The following is an 18998-nucleotide window of genomic DNA, read 5'->3' as shown; positions in this document are numbered from 1 at the left end:
TAAGTACAGATTACTCCAATTTGGATCTTACGTAATGTTTCCTTCTCAGCGTCACCGCTCCTGAGTAGTGTTATCTGTGAGCCTTTGACAACAAAACGGTGACTGTGGTATGGTGGATTGAAATCCTGGCTTGAATTATATGAATCAGAATTATGTTTAATACGCTTTAAAAGGAGAAAAACATTGAGAAACTGAATTGTGCAATCTGGTGTTAGTTCCTATTTAAAATGACCTCACAGATGATTGGTAATACAAAACTTAAGTTTTTTTTTATTTGCTTGTGTGTTGAAACTACACAAATCACATTCAAACAAGATGCAACCAAAATATCTGCATGATTTCTTACTCTGAAAACAATTTCTTTTCTGGAAAAATTCCAATCACAATGATTGTCCCCATAAGAGAAAAACATGCCACAATGGTCAAGATGGCGCGCAAAGATTTGAACCAGTTAGGGTAAGTTGGCAGCAGTGACAGATCATAGTGAAGTGAGATCCCCAGTGCCATCATAACCATAATGGCTGCAGGAATAATGGTGTCGGCCATCAGCATGGTGACCCAAGCTAAGAGCGGGGGAACTACACTGTTGCTTAGGTTTATCCAGTCAGGTTTGGCTGGGCTGCTCTCAGGGAGGGCATATCCCCAACGAGCTCCACCCAGGAAGGAAACAATGGAGGCCCCGTAGGCTACCTGCGCATAGGCCAGCTCTAAGAAGTAGCTTTCAGTGATGCCCATAAAGAGAGGAGGAGCAACAAAGGGGATCAGCCCTGCAAACCCAAGCCAGAGAGCCGGTTTGGGAGTCTTCCAGAAGTCCTTCATGTCATAACGCAGCAGGTCCAGCTCTCTGGGCGGAGGTTCTGGCTTTTCTCGCTTTTTTAGCCTCACACCAGAAGAATGGAAATGCTGATTCCTTGCCGTGAATGTGGCTTCATGAAACTTCTTCTTCTGGAAGACCTCAGTTCTTGTGAAAGCAGACACAGCAGGAGAACACTGTTCACGTGAAGCTCCAGACCATTGTGTTGGTGGTTTGGTTGAGGATGCCCATCTGATTTCTTGGGTGCTTGACCCATAATTAGTTCCTCTAATAATCGAAGATGTCCAACATTTCTGTGGCGCTCTTGCCCAGTGCCATACCTGAAAAATGACACATCCATGTCAAATTCTCCTTGAAGTGTAAATGAATACAAATCCATGTCTATATATATTATAGTAGGGCAACCACACATTTCATTACCTTCTGGGCGGTTATGACACTTCTTCCAAGTAGAACAGAAAACATCTTTAAAAAGATAGCAGAAGAAAACCTATTAGACAATTAGTCATTAAATCCGATTTGTTATGTTCAAATCCGAAGTGTAATCCAAGTAATTTAAATCTCCCTGCACTGCATCAACACATCATTACATTCAAATTTTTTGGTTATCACAATGTTACAAATTATGTATGAATTAGAAAATACCTCAAATTCACACGGAAAACGTCATATTGGGAAAATTATCAACTGTAATATTCACTCGTCTCGATGACCCAGACAGCAGGACACAATATGGTCCGATCGCTAAAACGTCCGTGTAAAACAAACTGTCAAATAAAGCGGTCCGACAACAAAAGGACAGCAAACACAACACTACGATATTAAATAATTGGAAATTTTAATCAATGCAAACTCTTATTGACACACAATTGACATCAGAGTAAACACATCAATATTTATAATATTCATCATTTTATAATTTTGATTACATTTGCTTTTTCAAATATCTGCCGTAATATTTGCTGGCGATGTTTGGGATCCGTTTCACAGATATGACACAAAGGATTTCAAATATTTTATTTACTTTTTTCAAAATGCAACGGCCGTCATTGAATGCAAACTTGACTCATAAATAAATCAACACCAAAAAAGCACTCTAGGGGGTAGTCATAACACATTTCCCCCAGGAATTATTGCAGTACCTCACTGGATTGTGGCTCTATGTTAACATTGAAAGCAAGGCAATAAAGAACAACGTATCCAAACATCCACACATTTTCTATTCTGCTTATATCCACATGTGGCAAATCTGCTTATGAAAAAACACACAACCAATAATGATGACGTTAACAACACTACAACAAGACATATTGACAATTCTTTAATGGAAATGATGTCTTTGGGTCTCAAATCCCTAAAAGCAGTGTCTAGTGTATGTTGATGTAGCCTTAAGTGGGCAATAGTAATAAAAGAACACAATGACCCGGGACTTAAACAGTTGGTTGACTTAAATGAGGCATAATTGAGGTCAACTTAAAACAGATTGGACTGTACTACACTGTAATCATGTAGCTCCTATTATCCTATAAACGTACTATTAAAGACAAATACAATGATGTGATATGTACTAAAATCAGAAGAAATTCAGGCGAAACTTTCTTTTTCTCACACAGCTCCGTCACTCTGAAAGAGAAACATGAATAAACTTAGAGATCAAAAGACAAACCCTCAGTTCCACTAAATTCTTACAGCTGTCTATAAAAAACATACTGACCCCGCCACAGCAATCTCCACATAGAGCTCCCAGCAGGCCATTCAGCACCTGCACTGCACACATCACCATCTGGATTAAACCCATGACCAGCACCACTGAGAATAGGGAGAGGTGCCATGACACCACACGCGGGGGCTCGATGCACTGAGACCACAAGTTTGAGTTGGACAGGTAGTCGCTGGACATGGTGAGACGGAAAGGGTGAAAAAATTTGCAATTAATCTGATAGAGAACATCCTAAAATTCTAAACTCAGCATTATATTTGTTACAATGCCCCATATCACTAGAATGTTACTCCAGTGTTGCCAACTCATAATACATTTGCAGAATACTATATTATCAACATTTGTCTGCTCATTGTACAATATTCCTTTCATAAAATGACGTATATTTGTGTAGTGGAGGTAATTTGCTTAGCAAATTGAGGCATCTACACCTTGGTTACACATATAACACAATCACAAGGTTAAATAAACCAAATGGCTGTAATTTTGAGCAATATAAAATAACTTTATACCCCTCAGTGAAGGGATACGTCCACATTTGTGTGCCGTCAACTACAGCATAACATTTAGGTCCACGGTTTATGGCTACAGCTGCAACTATGACTGAGTAGCCAGCTCCTATAACACCCACAGCTGCAAACAGTATGGAACTCAGCATCTGTAACGACAAGAGATGATAACGTTTATCCATGTGTTGAGTTGATGAGCTTGCAAAAGACTAAATCGTGAGTACGTAGTATGAAAGGCATTGAAACCACTCTCATTAGGTAATCGCTTCACCTTTAGGAGTCACTACAGTCAAGATTTTTCAAGTTTATGGGGAGAACACCTCACCGCAAATCTCCTCCCACAGCTTTCATTGCCACAGCACCCACAACAGTCATTGTTCTTCAGACCCAGGAAGACTAAAGCTGGGAAGATCATCTGCCATCCACAAAAAAGCAGAAAGATTCACACACACACACACACACACACACACACACACACACACACACACACACACACACACACACACACACACACACACACACACACACACACACACACAACATTTGTTGCATCTGTTATTTACTAACATCAAGAAAGTGGAGATCATACTTGTATGACATACTGTACATCATAATACAAAGTTTTATGACACAATTGGTTCACAATAATATAATATCAATACCATGATAAAATGCCCATATATATCATATCACATGATAGAAGGGCAATAATGCAATAAATATGACAAATAAAATAGAATGGTTGTGATAAACGTATGATTACAAAATGTAAAAAAAATAAAGCTGGCTCATGATGTGACAGAAATGAATTACGGTATAAATAAAAGTGAAAGAGAAGAAACAAAAAAAATGGCTGATGAAAAAATGAATGATAGAATCTGATATATATATATATGTATATATACATGTATGTATGTATATATATATACATATATATATATATATATATATATATATATATATATATATATAAATTACAATGAGGATTCATCCATTCATTTTCTACTGCTTATCCTCGCAGTAGTAGATTCCTGGGATAGGCTCGCGGGCGTGCTGGAGCCTATCCCAGCTGTCTTCGGGCAAGAGGACTGGTCGCCAGCCAATCACAGGGCACATATAGACAAACAACCATTCACACTCACATTCATACCTATGGACAATTTGGAGTCGCCAATTAAACTAGCATGTTTTTGGAATGTGGGAGGAAACCGGAGTACTCTGAGAAAACCCACGCACAGAGAGAACATGCAAACTCCACACAGAGATGACCGAGGGTGGAATCGAACACGGGTCTCCTAGCTGCGTGGCCTGCGTGCTACTCACTGTTCAGCTCCAATAAGATAATACCTTCAATATTGATCTCCTCATATAAAGTGGATTGGCTACATGATAATATTTGTTATGTTAACTTACCAAGACTCCCGAGCCAAGAATTCCTCCACAATACCACACTTCTTCTGTGATGTTTTCACTTGTCACTGTCTTCCCGCCAGGAAAGAAGAGCAGAATATTACACAGCACGCACACAATGGAAAGGGGCATCAGACTGATCCCCAGGCACTTAGCAAACCCCCCAGAGCACATGGTGATAGCCAAACAATGTTTTTCAACTACAGAAAAACATCAAAGTTTAAAAATGATGATGTAATTTAGTATTTTAGCTTCCACACCAAATTCTTACTCTACAATGAGATCCACCCCACCTGCAAAGGTTATGAGGATGGGGGATGCTAGATTTCCACCTTTATAGCCCCGCCTTGCTTTTGGTGTGATGTCACTGCAATACTTTTACAACCGCACACTGTAATAAAGCAGAATCACACATGTACCACCACACACACACACACACACACATGCAAACACAACACTAACCACTGATGGAAGGTGACATGACATGTGTACATAGAGAAACTCGAATGAAGATACCGTGGTTAATGTTCTACCATGTGTTTTGTGTATAACAGAAAAGAAAGACGTTCAACTGATGAGAGCAGAGCAGGGCTACCCTTGGTTTCGTAAGTCACAAGAAAAGCGTTCCATGATTTAGAATGACTACTGTGTGAGTTTTATCTTAGGTCTATTGATCAGTTCTGCAATTTATGTTGAGTAGAACGGTTATCATCACTGTTGCATTGGATATGGTCCTGGTGCATCGTGTAGTGTAATGTGTCCCATTCATATCAGTCTTCGGAAACTCAGGTCACATTTGGTTAGCTAGCCACATTCTATTTGTACTGATGTGTTGCCAAAATCTCTTTCCACTCTTACAGACATATTAATAAAGTTAATCAAAGGCTTGGCTTCAAGATGGTCCATCAATCCATTCATATCCATCCTCTGCTTATCTGGGACCGCAAGAGGGTCAGTATTTTCAACATTACACCAATCCGCAGTACTTTGCTGGAGAGGATGAGGTGTGTTAGACTCCTTTTCAGTACAGTAGCTGAAACACACCAAGTCAGCTGTGATAGGCTCCACCTGAGCCTAATTTTTCAGTACTATATAGAGTTCTGAGCTGTAATTCAGAGGATGGGCTATAGGGGGCAGTAACTTTACCATGCTGGGTCGGCGCTAGCCCTAGCGTGGAGAAGTGTTAGCGTTAGCAGGAGTGCATGCATTACTGACAGTGTTTGTAGTTTCTTTCAAAGTAGCTATTTCATAAATAACATAGTTTTAGTTTTTGTGGAACTGTCTTCAGTCATGTTACTTCAGTTGCCAATTATCGATATGATCTACCATCGACTTCATCATCATGACTGACTAAAAGCAATCGATACCCGATAAACCGATCGACAAAGTTAGCTATTCGGTCATACAGTTCCTTCATTTTGCAGTGTCGCGTAGTTTTTATGGGATGCATAGTTGGTAAATAACATGTTGGCATTGACAGCCACTTGGGTTTCTCCTCTCGTCGGTCACCTGTGGTGTGTTTACACGGCTGTGTGGCATCCAGCCAGCAACTCGACAGTTGGACAAAGTGAGTGTTGTCATAGAGATTTGCCGCACTACCTGCAATCTCTGTGCTGATTTTGTGAGGAGAAACGATGCTATCATGAATGCTAACCAAAAGCAAGAAGTTACCCCGAAAGTAACAACCTATGAATAAGTAAATAAGTAACAACTTATTTAGCTTGTCGAAGAGGACACTTGTTGTCTCTTTAAATAATAAACAAAAAATGCAACAATTTAAAAGAAGCGTGGCAAATTATGCCCCTCATTTTTAGTCTTCAAGTAAACACAGACAATGTACATTTAAACACAAAATAAAATCCAATATATACAGCAGTCATGTAAATAGAAAAGCCATAAGATATATTGTTTTTGCAATACTTAAATGAATGACTATGAAAAAACATAAAAACATAGTGGTTCCACCTAGACCTGGCCTGTGAGGTTTATTCTGGGACAGGGAGAGCAAGGTGGAAGTGTCGGTCGTCATGCCAACCACAGTGCAATGTGTGTCCTTGAGTAAAATGGCAGCCAATGTTTGTGATACAGCTCCTTAATAAAAATGGTGTCATTTAGAAATCAGATTACGTGTTAGTGTGAATCTAGATCCAAATTTTCCATACAGTAAGGTGGTGGTATGCATTGATCCGCTTCATAATGAGCCTCATATGCACCTGGTCTGCTACATAATAAGCAATCATGTTTGGTAGACATGACAAAGTCAGGAAATCATGTGTGACTATATAACAATAATGGAGTCTGAAGACTTTGTCTATTGTATTGCTTTGTCTATTTATCCAGATGTTCTGAAGCGAGGCGGCAATGCTGCAGATGCTGTGGTTGCCATAGCAGCAGCGCTGGCAGTTACATAGCCAGGCAGCACTGGTCTTGGTGGTGACGCCTTCTGCTTGTTCTTCAACGGCAACACGAGTGAGATCAGAGGAATAAATGGCAGGTAGATACTTTGTTTTAATTTTTGGTCTTGTCATCATATGGACTGAAAACATACCCTTCTTTTTGTTTTCCTAGTGGTTGTGGTTTCCATGATGTAAACATAATTTACATCATGATAATCAATATATCAGTGAACCATATGATAAATGAAAAAAAACTTGATTATTTTGCCAGCCTTGATATATTGACAGGCCTAAAATCATAACAGGTGTTTACTGACTTTACTGAAACAGAAAACATACAAACAATCAGAGACATCAGACTCTGAAGTTTCATTTATTTGTTCAATTCACCCTGAAACTATCCATACATTACTGGTAATATTTTTGTGGTGGCCTGCTGCAAATAAATTTGGTACATTTCCGCACAGTTGATGGCATCGCAACTGTGCTTGTTAACATACTTTATACAGTACGAACCCGGTCTGCCATAGAATAAGAAGATGTAGCAGGAGGTGGATTCTGGCTTAACAACTTAGTAACTCAAAAATCACTAGCAACAAAGCTATCTACTTTCTCTGGAAATAATGGACTAACATGAAAGGACGTATTGCTCTTCAAGTCCTGCCTTGCACGCTCTCCGGGACATATTTCTTTTTAAAACAATGACTCATACGTCCTGCTTTGTATGGTTTCCTGTGAGGTAATAAGCATGTGTTTCCTTTTCCTGTTTCCCCTAGCTGTCCTTACAGGAGGTGCTCACTGGAGCACTCACTGGAACTAGCTCAGGTGGGGTTTCCTGTTGCTGAAGTTACAGCTCACTTCTGGGCACAATCCGAGTTTCGAGGTGCAGGGAAGGAACTTGGTGGAGACCTGCTGATTGACGGTCATCCTCCCAAACATGGACACGTATTCAGAAACCCTTTCCTTGCCCGAACTCTTAAGGTAAATCAAAAAGTAATCAAGAGCATTGCCACTTTTAAAACATGTGTAATGGTTTTGATTTCCATGCAGTGTTGACAGTCCCACAACATTTAGAGTCTTAATGAATTTAGAACGAATCTACACTCCTGTAGATTTTTATGATTTAGTCAGTCACCTCAACCATATACACAAAAACAACGTTGTTGGTACTGTTCCGTGAAAGAATGAAAAACTTGAAGAACTTGAAATTGACATAAGAAATATCCAACCATCCATTTTTTATGCCGCTTATCCTCCCTATGGTCGCGGAATATAGTAAGTAATAATAAATACAAATTGACTGAACATTAACAAACGAAAATCAAACACTGATGACCTTTGAGAAAATAACACAAAACGTTTAAGGTGAGTCACATCAGTTCTAGATTTAAGCAAAAATAAAGTACACAAAGGAAAGAGCACTGTACGTACAATGAAACATGGAGGCGGCTCGGTTATGTTAATAAGTCTCCTGTACTTCATCCAGCGTTTTGAGTCTGTGCAGTATAATTTAAAAGACTATCAAGGCATTCTGGAGCAGAATCGGAAATCCCGGTGTCAGTCACAACAAGATAATAGCCCAAAACAAACAGCTAAAAGCACCCAAGTGCAAAACATCACTTAGTGAAGTGGTCATGGTCTTGACTTAAATCCCATCTGTGGATCGATGAATCAAACCCGAGACCATGTCCACACGGGCCTGAGGCCTGACAGGCGGAGCAGTTTTTGGGCTAAAATAACTGTGGATGGGTGCGAGCTCCTAACACTTTTTGGGAAATTGCTTGATTGCAGTGATTGTTTCAAAACATTGTACAACATAATATTGAATTGTCATGTCAGACTTTCATAAGCTAATTTTCATTTTTTTTTGTTTTTCTGTCTTTAACAGAAGGTTACCAACAAGTTTGCCTACGTGTGTGTGAGTGTATCAGACCTTTATTAGTCATGTGATAATATGAAAACACTCCCCCGGATGACACACCTTGCACACACAAACACACATACAATCATGCTCCGGTCATCCTAACATATGAAACAATGGCGGTGACCTCATCTTCATTGATGGGAGGTTTCCATGGCATCTTGATAGTTATTCCTCAGTGCTGATGGTGTGTTAGCTCTTTGAAGTACTGACTCACTTTTCTCACACACACCTTCCTGGTAAATACATTGATTGATTCAATGGCGGCATGGCCAAGAATTTGGCCTATGACAAGGGGCCCCACATTCAATTCTCTCTGGCCGTCATAGGATGTGGGAGTGAACACCCTCCCACCCCCAGCTCCACACCCACTTTATGTCTACTGGTCCACTCTTATGAAATACAGTGGTCACAAGTTTTGTGAACATTACAATAAGATTATTATGTGTAATGTAGGGTTCAAAAGAGTGCCCATATTAAATGAAAGAATAGGCTCTGGTCGATTGGATACATTTTTCTTGTTCATGTTTTGAACCAATACTGTAATCTTTAAGAGATGTTGGTGATTAAAAAAACTAGTCGTTTAGTATTTTACATAAGATGACCAAGGTAGCTAATAAATGTCATTTTAAAACATTTTAACAGCTGGTAGCTGGGGTCAAAGGTCGTAGCGGTGTATGTTTTCAAAATTTTCAACAAATTTCTAATTTGTGTTATGCTATATTATGCTATGCATGGTACAATATATCACCGGGAGCTTGGGGAGCATGGGAAGAAAGCAATCTACCAAGGCAGAGTGGCTCAAGCCATTGTCGACATCATCGCCCAGCATGGAGGAGTCATGACCTTGGATGACCTCAATAGCCATGACAGTGAGTTGGTCGCTCCCATCAACACGTACAAGTACAATGTGAGTATAAACTTCAAGTTGCTTATTGGATGTCTATTTGAATAACATGGCCAGCAGAGTAATTGACTCCATTGTGTGCTCAGGGTGTGTGCGTGTATGAGAGCCTCCTCCCAATAGTCAAGGATTGGCTGCTCTGCTGCTGCTCAACATCCTGGAAAACTTCCCTCTCAAAGGTAACTAGTAACCTGTAAATGTCACCTGACATCACACATCATGATGGTTTGACCTTCAAGTTGACTGTGGGTTGAAATTCAGATTTCAGAACTTTTTGGGTATTTGAAGTTGGAGGTTCCACTATACTTATAAGATTTGTGGCTGGATCAAAATGTTTTTGTTTTTATAGTAAAAGTACAATATTGCATACAGTTCCTGTATTTGTTTACAGCCTTTGGTTGTGCATTACGTGGGCGACCCAGACCATGTCACCATTCCTGCGCAATCTCTATTGAGCAAAAACTGCAGCAGCCAGTGATCACTGGCGGGTGCAGTTTCTGATGGTTTCTGATGGTGCCAGTGTGTGCCAGTCGTACTCTGTTTACTTTAGATAGGAGTAGAGACATTCACTTCCCCTCGATACCTTGTCTATCCTTTACTGCTCTGTCAGCTTTGTGTGTGTGTGTGTGTGTGTGTGTGTATTTAGGCTAGGTGCACTCAGGACAATAGACTTTGGATCTAAGGGCCCAAGCTGTAAAGCAAACATAACTAATGACATAAACATGACATTTTATAATAAAACTGATCTATAACATCTATATTAATTTATGCACATGTTTTTCTTTTCATCTCTAATAGAGATTAGGGTCAACCTCAGTTCAACATACGTATGGATCATAGGCTGAGGAACAGTTTTTTTCACCCTGAACTCTCACATGTAAAATGCTGACATTCCTTTCACTGCTACTGCTGCTGCCTACAATCTACCTCATTATTCCTCATCCGTGCAATGAATGAAGGGAAACGCTACTTCTTTGCGATATTTTTGTACAATACACGGTTCATACTGTGTTTTATGTTTGTTTTTATTATTATATTTTGTTTTTATATATATGTAGTATATACACTGAAACAGAAGAAGCATTTTTTAATCCTGTACTGTGCAATGACAATAAAAGGTATTCTATACTATCATTTAGGTTTTTAGGTGTATATTTTATTTTATCTTTTTTTATTTTATATTTTTATTTTGTGTATTGATACAATAAAATGATAGTCCATTGAAGAGCACACATCTAGAACCATGATCAAATCAATAGTTCAAAAAATAGAACATGACTGAAATTCAGTGTGAAAAATGGGTGGATGACCAAACGTCATACTAATATGTTTGTTTTTTTTTAACCCATATCGCAACGCCGAGATACATTGTTTTTTTTTATACATATATGACATATTTATGATACATGATACATATGATGATATTATGATACATATTATGATGTGTTGGTTTACAATTTCAAAGTAGGCCTTGCATGCTTTCAGTTTTTCAGTATGTGGCCCTTGGTGGAAAAAGTTTGGACACCCTGGAGTTTGTGTTTTTGCATGTACATGAGCGTTCTTGAAGAATCTTCTACTGAGGGGATTCTGCAACAATCCAAAAAAATATATAATTTTATCTAATTACAGTAGTGTATATGCATTTACTAGTTAAGAATTCTACGACAAGTTACTGCAATTTAAAATAGTATTACAAACTAATAATCTGGCATTCTTTAAGCATTTCCATAATTTAGGATCCATTTTGCATGCTGACATTTGCTAACAATGCTACCTCTGTGTGCATGCTAGTACTGTATTCTATGAGTGGTAAGCAAACAATAAATGATGGTGATGCACATACAAAATACACTATAAGGACAAATGTAGTATTCAACTAAACCAAGCCGACCAACCAAAACCTCTTAGTTTGACCTACATTTATTTTCCTATACAGAAATACTTCAAAATATTAGAAAGAAAATCCTATAAGAGTGAAAGCTGGTTTAGTTGCAAAAGGCAGACCAACATACAGTAAAGCCTCAAGACACATGTCAGTAAACAATGACTTTATTCATTTAACAATTGAACCACATATTCTGGACATGTGTTGATTTAGGTCAGATACAGATAGATCTATCAAGATCTACATAATCAGAGATGTTCTTTGTTGACATATTAGTCTGCTGACTGGGTATACACAAATATTGATTATTGTTGGTCAGCTACTCGTTCTCTAGACAGCTGAAACATGTTTGAGGTAGTTACTTTGGACTTTGCTTCATTGTTGATCTTCTTACAGCTCCAAACACATAGTGGTACTGAGATTTTTTATAAAGTACCATGTGTACTGTTGCATAATCACCCTAATTAACAATGCTACTTAGATCAGCTTTATAGAGATTCCAGATTTTAGTGCAGTTGACTGGATGTGATACATTCCACTTGGATTATGGATCAGCTGGAAACATGCTGATCCCCTAAAAAACACAACTGCACTCTATCAATGTTTTTGAAATCAGACATGGTAACGTTAGCGAGGTCATGAAGTGCCCTTTTGCCCTATAGGGACCTGCTGAGTAATTGTGCAACTCTGACTCAGAGGAAAAAGCAATAATAATACAAGTGCACCAATTATTATACCGTACTTAATTTACAATATTTGATTTAATGGATGAACGGTTAAGAAATGTTGATCTTTAATTCTGTGGACTTTACAAAAACACTTGTAATATTAAGACATACAAACACATTTAATCGCTTACAAGATCTTGTGTCACAAGACCTTGCTAGATTAAATTGTGAAAAGATGTCTCATTCAGAAAAAAATGTCTTGTGGCCACTTGGCTTGGAACAATAATAAATGAATTAATCACAATAAATTAAAATGAACTTCATAATTTTGCTGGCCTCATTATATTGCCATGTCTGTTTTCTACTGGACAGAAGAAGAGGATTCACTCACTGCATTGATTTCAGCACCTTGGGGCTTTTCTGCATAGAATAACGGCATTAACGGTGTGAGCCCTTTTGTCATACATCTTTGTTTTGGTGGGTGGATGGAGGATCAGTACCATACACACACAGTAGAGAAGAGTGTAACGTAGTAGAAATTAAATTAGGTAATTGCAGTATATTTTGATTTTATTTATATTTTTCATTGACATTTTTTTTTACAGTAATGTTAAAATATCATCTCATAAACCCTGTCTCGTGACCCTCCCATTTTAACCGGTTACCTATCATATTTTGAATTTTTTTTTTTTACTGGCACCCACCTGTTTTAATAGTTTTCCCCAATTTTAAACTTTAATGAAAAAAATATATATAATGGGAAACCAGAATTTCCCTTCTTTTATCTAATGCTCCCTTATGGACTCCCTTAGAAATAAATACACATGTCCCTTATTTTCAATTGCAAATTTTGACAGATATGAACTAATGTTTGCAAAGTTAGGTGTTGATGTTGACTCAGATGTTTTGTGCAACTTTGAGACATTTTTCTCCTAAATATTGTGGAAATTTTTAAACTGAGGGCACTTGAGTTTCAAGGTTCAATTCTGCGTGCATTTTGCTGCGCTTGTATGGAAGGTAGTGATTCTGTTTTGAATCATGTTAACTTGGTATTGTGACATCCCTTACTCAATCCTATTAATTGAATGATTGTGGAAAACACATGCACACACACACTCTTTGTCTCATGAGATTTTTCATACTTCTGACTAAGCTTTGTGCAGCCATTGGTCAACTTACTTCCTGCGTGTGTGTATGTGTGTTTCCTGACCCATGTTGCTTAGTAGTAGAAGTGCCTCCACGAGGAAGGATAATACACAAGCTCCCACCACTTGTTCTAGTTTCCTGGCTCCCCAGCCAGCTGCTCTGACCCATCCTTCCCCTCTTCTACTCCTTTTCCATTCGCCTCAGTCCATTCTCCTTTTCTCCTTTTCCCATTGCAGTTGTGCTTTTCAGGGGTCTCTGTGTATTTTCTTGGGCTGAGCAATGTGTTGTTCAGTGGGTTTTGCCAGGTCTTTGGGTCTGGCTTTGTTGCCTTTGGCCCTCTGTTGTATCGTGGCCAACCTGCTGCTCTTGTTTCCGATGGGAGATATGACATACATCAAACTGGGCCGCCTGGCCAGCTACACCTGGTACTTTGGTGGACTGGGCGGTGGAGGACTGCTGGTGAGTGAAAGAAAAACTGCACACTCAGTTAGTTCCTTTAGAAGTAGTTTTCTCATACTAAATGATAAATATGTTCATAACTTTATTCGGTAAAGGTCCGAAATTGATTTCCTTGTTGTTCATCAGACTTTTTTTTCACTGCAGATACAGATAAGATTCATTTTGACTTGGTTCACACCCCTCAATATCTAAACCATACTTCAGAATAAGCATCAACATATTTGTGCATGCTTGGAGTTGATAATGGATACTTAATATGAAAAATTCCTTAACCAAAACTCAAGTGCCAATCAGCAAAGAAGAATGAATTTATTATGAAAAAATGTTGAATGACATTATATAATATTACAGAGGGGGTTTACCGTTCACACTCTTGGCTTGGTCCTCATTGGGCTTGTGTAGGTTTCCTCCCACAGTCAAAAAACCTGCACATTAGGGTGTGAGTTTCACTGTGAATGACCTGCAAGCGACTGGCAACCAGTTCAGGGTGTAGTCTTTCTTTCACCTTGTGGGATAAGCTCCAGCTCGCCCTTGACCTATCCAGGGATCCTAGCTAAGTGGTAGAAAGGCTTAAAATAATCAAAGATTTACATTTCGTAATATTTCATCAAAGTGACTATGAAACAGTTATTGAAATCTCTTCTACAATGCTGGTTGGTGTTACAATTTTAGAAAAGCTTGTTTGTGGTTTGACATTTAATAGTAAAAGGCTTCATGATTCACTTGTTTATCTGCATGGAGGCATTCCACTTTCTTTGAAACGGAGCTCTGACCCACATTTTTGATAAATGAATTTCTTTGATGGCGTGTAAGTGACTTGACTGTTAGAAGGCATTAGCTGTTGGCCACATTCCTACAAGTGCAACATGGCTTTGGCATATTTACTGCAAATCCATGAATTAAATTATTTTATGCATCTCTGTGTCTCTTTAGTAGTGATTTCCCTTGAGCATTGCACAGCCTGCATGTGGTTGTCCCCTGAGAACAGTATAGTTCTGTGTGAATAAACAGTCAATCCTGCTTTCCATGGCGCTCCACTGGGTTTATGCTCCCACTGAGTGCTTCACTTTGTTTGGGTTTAAGGGTAGAAACAGAGATTATATTTTCCCACGCAAAATTAACTCGTTGTGCATGAAAGCTTCTTTCATGAAGACTTTTTTCTCTCGTTGTTGCTACTTTTATGTTTTAAGCATAGGTCAGGATTTCTTTCAGTTGAGGTCAAAGGGAATTTTGTGTCTCATATTGAGAATTTAATCCACTTATCTAGCCCAAGTGTTGAGATTGAATTGCTTTTCTTGTGTTTGTTGTTCCTTTTTTACTTCTTATTGGTGTCCATTTCAACATTGGAAAAAGAAAAAGTAATCCTTCCTTTCTCTCTCTTCTGTACTTTTTCCTGGCCACTGTGGAAGGTTCGCACATCTATATGTATTTGTGTGAATGTGTGTGTTTGTGTGCTGGGGTTAAGGAAAGACTTTGGGAACTTCCCTCCCCCTCTTGGTGTGATAACTAACTTCCTGTGAAAAGACAGTGCAGACAAGAGGACTGTTGGGAAAATAAAAATACAAATGAACAAATAAGTATCCAAGCCTGAACATGTGCTTTGTGGAGGGCGCAAGGGGGCACATTCTCTTTGCAAAGGATGCTCATTGCTGCCATGTGGCATTGAGAAATAAGTCAGCCCAAGGCAGGAGAGAAAAAGAGAGACAAGTGAAAGTTCCTCCAAATAATTACTAGTTAAAATTATTAATAAAAATATGATTTAGCTACACAGTATGTCAATATTTTTATATTGTCTGTCTTAAATAAACAATTTGGCCAAGGATGACTATAGTACAGTACAGTAATCCTTTTTCTTTAAAAGTGAAAAAAAGCATCTAAATGTACCAAAAATACATTCTTAAATGTACTTTTGCAATTATGACAACTCTTTTTTTGTATTTTATTTTAGATGCTCATTCCTGCAGTAACCTTCATCACTTTGGGAAAATGCAGTTGTTGCTGGAATGAGAGCTTGATGGTAAGAAACTCACCAAACAGAACACTACTATTAATTCTTGACTTTCAATTGCTTATTAAAACATCAACACTAAATGCTTTTTTGCATGTGCTCCTTTTCTCACAACACACGGTGTTAGAATAGTTGTTGTTTGGCCTGCTGTAATACTCTGCCCTTTGGTAGGTGGAATGCTAATGCTAATCCAGCCATGATAATTAAACAAGGGAGCCTTTGTTGGTTAACACGCAACAAAGTAAGCTTGGCACACACAACTCAAGCCACATGCGCAGCTGCTCTGTGTGTGTGTGTGTGTGTTTGCAGCTGCCACTTTTATTTATTTCTTTCTTGACACGGACGGAAGAATATTAAGTTACTCACTATGTAGCGATAGATGTCAACATCAGTAATACAAATATTCACATCGTTTTAATCTTGTGTCTCTTGTCTTGATTTCCAGATGTGTGGGTCAGTGTTGGCTGCTGTGGTTGGCCTAGTTGGATCAAGCTATTGCTTCGTCATTTCAGGCCTCGCCTTGATGCAGGGTCCCCAGTGCTTCACGTCTCTTGGGTGGTCGTACCCCTTTGCAGATCAGGGAGGCAGGTAGGAAGATACTGTCTGTTATGACTAGGGGTTCATGCCATTCACTTGAACAATTATTAACTATACTTGCACAAGAGCTGCACCAAAAGTAGATCTCTGTTGTGAGGAAACAAGTCCGGCCCTTGGAAAATTATAGTTTCATTTAATTGTCCCTCACTTTCTGCAATAAACACTGTAAGGTCTGAAATCTGGTAATAAAAACATACAATTGTAGTCAGAAGTTTACAAAGACTTCATGGGCATGAATGCTATTTTGAAATACACTGGTATTCTTTTCTTGTTTTTTGAAGATGTTTCACCTTTAAAGTTAAAGTGTGGAGTCTTCCTATTTATGTTTCTAGTGGGTGTGTACCCTTAGGGTTGTTATGGTTGTCACCGGGAGTGGCTGGTGGACAACCGTCCTTCATAACAATAGATCGCTCGCTTCCCTAGTGGCAAAACAGCAAATTTATGTCCATTCATCGCATGGAATGAGACAGTGTTTGGGGGAGAGACACCGCACCTAATACTTGGAGCCTTTTGGATTCAAGGTGAAACGTCTTCACAAAACATGAAGAGCCCAGTTGCCTCGGTTCAACCTTTGCGGATTACCATGACTTGGAGGACTGAGAATCGAAACCAGGGATGGGCAAACTTTTTTACTCGCAGACAACATTAGATTACAGGGGGCACATCCACAGCAAGTCAAGGCATCCCATAATGCCCGCAAGGCTTGGTGGGTAGTTATGAACATTATGAACTATGAAAAATTAAAACATTGCATAGCAAAAATATGTTATCTACTCTTTGTTTACCCTTCTGACAACCTCCTCAACATATATATATCCATAACAGGAAAAATGTGACAAACACGGCAAAATGTTGGAAGAAAGAGAACCACAAGCTGCCCGGCATGCCATGCAACTGGAATTCTGTATATGGGTGGCTTTTTTTTGGCATTGGTATTGTGCATTAATATTTATTTGTATGCCCACACAGGTACTTTTTGCGTCATGTATAAACGTATTGTGTTGTTTGGATTTTTGTTACATAGCAATGTGGAGGCCTTTAAAAGGGACCTTTAGACAAGCATTTTAACTTATACCCACTCATATTTGCTGATTGTATTTTATATGTGCATGATGTTTTATGTTGTGAAGCGCTTTTTGACTTTGTCTGTGAAAAGCGCTATAGAAATAAAGCTTACTTACTTACACTGCATGTTGCTGGCTACAGTTTCGATGTTAAAAGTTTAACAAATGGAATTTGGAAATGCCCAGTGGGCCAGATTAAGATGCTTGGTGGGCCTGATGTGGCCCGCAGGCCGCAGTTTTCCAATATTTGGTGTGCACAGACACAAACATAATGTATTGTGTTGTGTCTTTTTGCTTTGTGTTCCTGTTTTTCTGATTTTCTTAACTATTTTTCTGTTTCAGGTATCTGCTGCAGCCAGAGTTGTGGTCCGTGTGCCTCCAACCGGTACACATTGTTGAGTGGAACGTGACTCTGCTGTGTGTGCTGTTGGGCCTGGCAGTGTTAGAGTTCATCCTCTGTCTCTTGCAGCTTGGCAGCGGTTTAGTCAACGCTGTCTGTCGGCCTTGTTGCTATAAGCAGGAGTACAGTTTAAACGCTTAGACACACTCACAGTCATCGTGCATGTGACTATGTCAAATACACACTTGCGACAACAACACCCAAGTACGCTAATGCTCACGTCTGCACGGGTGGGGGGTGGTCCACTGCACATCTCTATTTGTGTGTGTTTGAGCACAATACACACCCTCATTACAGAGAGTTTTACAACTACACATTTGCAGTATAAATCATTAAAACTACGATAATGAAGATGTATTGAGTTGGTTTAGTGCGCCACTCAGACATTGATTAAGGAAGCAACGTGTATTCTATTTCTTTTTCTATTATTAGCATAATATACTTTATTTCTTACAAGCTAAGAAACTAGACTGGAAGAAGAAACGGATGGGAAAAAACACAATTAACTCACCAAACCCTTGTTAGTTTACTAATACACTAAAGATGCATTTTCTTAGTTTCAGTTGAAGTTTATCATCAATGTGCCAGATGTATTGCTTCTATTCAGTTGCTTTGGGTGGTTAATTTTTTTGTGTGTGTTTGTACATTTGTTCTTATTTTTGAAGTATTATTGTTGTACAATAATGTTTTTCTTTGTCCCCAAAATGTTAGTTCAGTGTTCTTTTGTATATATATATTTTAGTGACATATTTTTTATATAATGTATGTATGTTTGTTCTATCTTGAATTAAAAAAAAATGAATTTGTGTACATATGTGTGTGTCTGTGATGTAGCAACCTCTCAGTGTTTTGTACTTAAAGTCCAGGAATTTCCACAGTTACCAGATTGTCCGGCTATCTGGTGATTGAGCACTTCCGCAGATGTTGTGCAGTTACTACTACTACTAAGGCCAGAGGCAGGGCGTGCCAACAGGCAAACTAGGCATTTGCCTGGGGCCCCAGCTTTTAGGGGGTCCCTGAGAGATCGTGTGCCCCAAGTGCTAATACATGTACTGCGCAGAAACGTCAACAATGGGCATTTATAATGCAATTATGAA

At 38.9% G+C, this 18998-nt stretch overlaps 4 protein-coding genes across 5 annotated transcripts; 2 read left to right on the top strand and 2 right to left on the bottom strand.

Annotated features, from left to right (window-relative positions):
• Positions 1 to 256: 256 nt before the first annotated feature.
• On the bottom strand, positions 257 to 1572 carry LOC131129705 (transmembrane protein 69-like). The gene is made up of 3 exons (XM_058073500.1): positions 1460 to 1572; positions 1235 to 1279; positions 257 to 1134 (listed from the first exon to the last, which is right to left on the bottom strand). Exons 2-3 carry the CDS (start codon positions 1277 to 1279, stop codon positions 343 to 345), a joined length of 837 nt encoding a protein of 278 aa, XP_057929483.1. The 5' UTR covers positions 1460 to 1572; the 3' UTR covers positions 257 to 342.
• A 228-nt stretch (positions 1573 to 1800) lies between these two features.
• tm4sf4 (transmembrane 4 L six family member 4) lies at positions 1801 to 4738 on the bottom strand. 2 transcript variants are annotated; one of them, XM_058074113.1, is made up of 5 exons: positions 4457 to 4738; positions 3369 to 3458; positions 3047 to 3192; positions 2529 to 2706; positions 1801 to 2437 (listed from the first exon to the last, which is right to left on the bottom strand). In XM_058074113.1, the coding sequence occupies exons 1-5, from the start codon at positions 4625 to 4627 to the stop codon at positions 2420 to 2422; spliced, it is 603 nt and encodes a 200-aa protein (XP_057930096.1). In that variant the 5' UTR covers positions 4628 to 4738; the 3' UTR covers positions 1801 to 2419. The 2 variants fall into 2 exon arrangements, with proteins under 2 accessions (XP_057930096.1, XP_057930097.1); XM_058074114.1 differs by lacking the exon at positions 3369 to 3458.
• Positions 4739 to 5919: 1181 nt separating this feature from the next.
• LOC131129414 (glutathione hydrolase-like YwrD proenzyme) lies at positions 5920 to 10184 on the top strand (the record flags this gene model as incomplete). The annotated part of the gene is given in 6 exon segments (XM_058072971.1): positions 5920 to 6010; positions 6794 to 6947; positions 7638 to 7830; positions 9528 to 9684; positions 9764 to 9853; positions 10066 to 10184. Coding segments are annotated over 6 exon segments (795 nt in total), but the record flags the coding sequence as incomplete, so codon positions are not given.
• Positions 10185 to 13463: 3279 nt separating this feature from the next.
• Positions 13464 to 18703, top strand: tm4sf18 (transmembrane 4 L six family member 18). Its single transcript, XM_058074116.1, has 4 exons — positions 13464 to 13832; positions 15781 to 15849; positions 16286 to 16428; positions 17844 to 18703. The coding sequence occupies exons 1-4, from the start codon at positions 13653 to 13655 to the stop codon at positions 18040 to 18042; spliced, it is 591 nt and encodes a 196-aa protein (XP_057930099.1). The 5' UTR covers positions 13464 to 13652; the 3' UTR covers positions 18043 to 18703.
• Positions 18704 to 18998: the final 295 nt, after the last annotated feature.

This window comes from Doryrhamphus excisus, chromosome 5 (genome assembly GCF_030265055.1).
Source record: "Doryrhamphus excisus isolate RoL2022-K1 chromosome 5, RoL_Dexc_1.0, whole genome shotgun sequence".
Classification (NCBI taxonomy): Eukaryota; Metazoa; Chordata; class Actinopteri; order Syngnathiformes; family Syngnathidae; genus Doryrhamphus; species Doryrhamphus excisus.
This window is presented reverse-complemented; position numbering and strand designations above follow the sequence as displayed.

Excerpts from the sequence above, each read along its gene's own strand:
- LOC131129705 (XM_058073500.1), bottom strand. The coding sequence starts at position 1,279 with ATGTTTTCTGTTCTACTTGGAAGAAGTGTCATAACCGCCCAGAAG. Across the intron at positions 1,135-1,234 it reads GTGTCATAACCGCCCAGAAG|GTATGGCACTGGGCAAGAGC; the intron begins GTAATGAAATGT and ends GTCATTTTTCAG.
- tm4sf4 (XM_058074113.1), bottom strand. The coding sequence starts at position 4,627 with ATGTGCTCTGGGGGGTTTGCTAAGTGCCTGGGGATCAGTCTGATGCCC. Across the intron at positions 3,193-3,368 it reads GCTGTGGGAGGAGATTTGCG|ATGCTGAGTTCCATACTGTT; the intron begins GTGAGGTGTTCT and ends TTGTCGTTACAG. Across the intron at positions 2,707-3,046 it reads ACGTATCCCTTCACTGAGGG|CGACTACCTGTCCAACTCAA; the intron begins GTATAAAGTTAT and ends CACCATGTCCAG.
- tm4sf18 (XM_058074116.1), top strand. The coding sequence starts at position 13,653 with ATGTGTTGTTCAGTGGGTTTTGCCAGGTCTTTGGGTCTGGCTTTGTTG. Across the intron at positions 13,833-15,780 it reads TGGGCGGTGGAGGACTGCTG|ATGCTCATTCCTGCAGTAAC; the intron begins GTGAGTGAAAGA and ends ATTTTATTTTAG. Across the intron at positions 16,429-17,843 it reads TTTGCAGATCAGGGAGGCAG|GTATCTGCTGCAGCCAGAGT; the intron begins GTAGGAAGATAC and ends TTTCTGTTTCAG.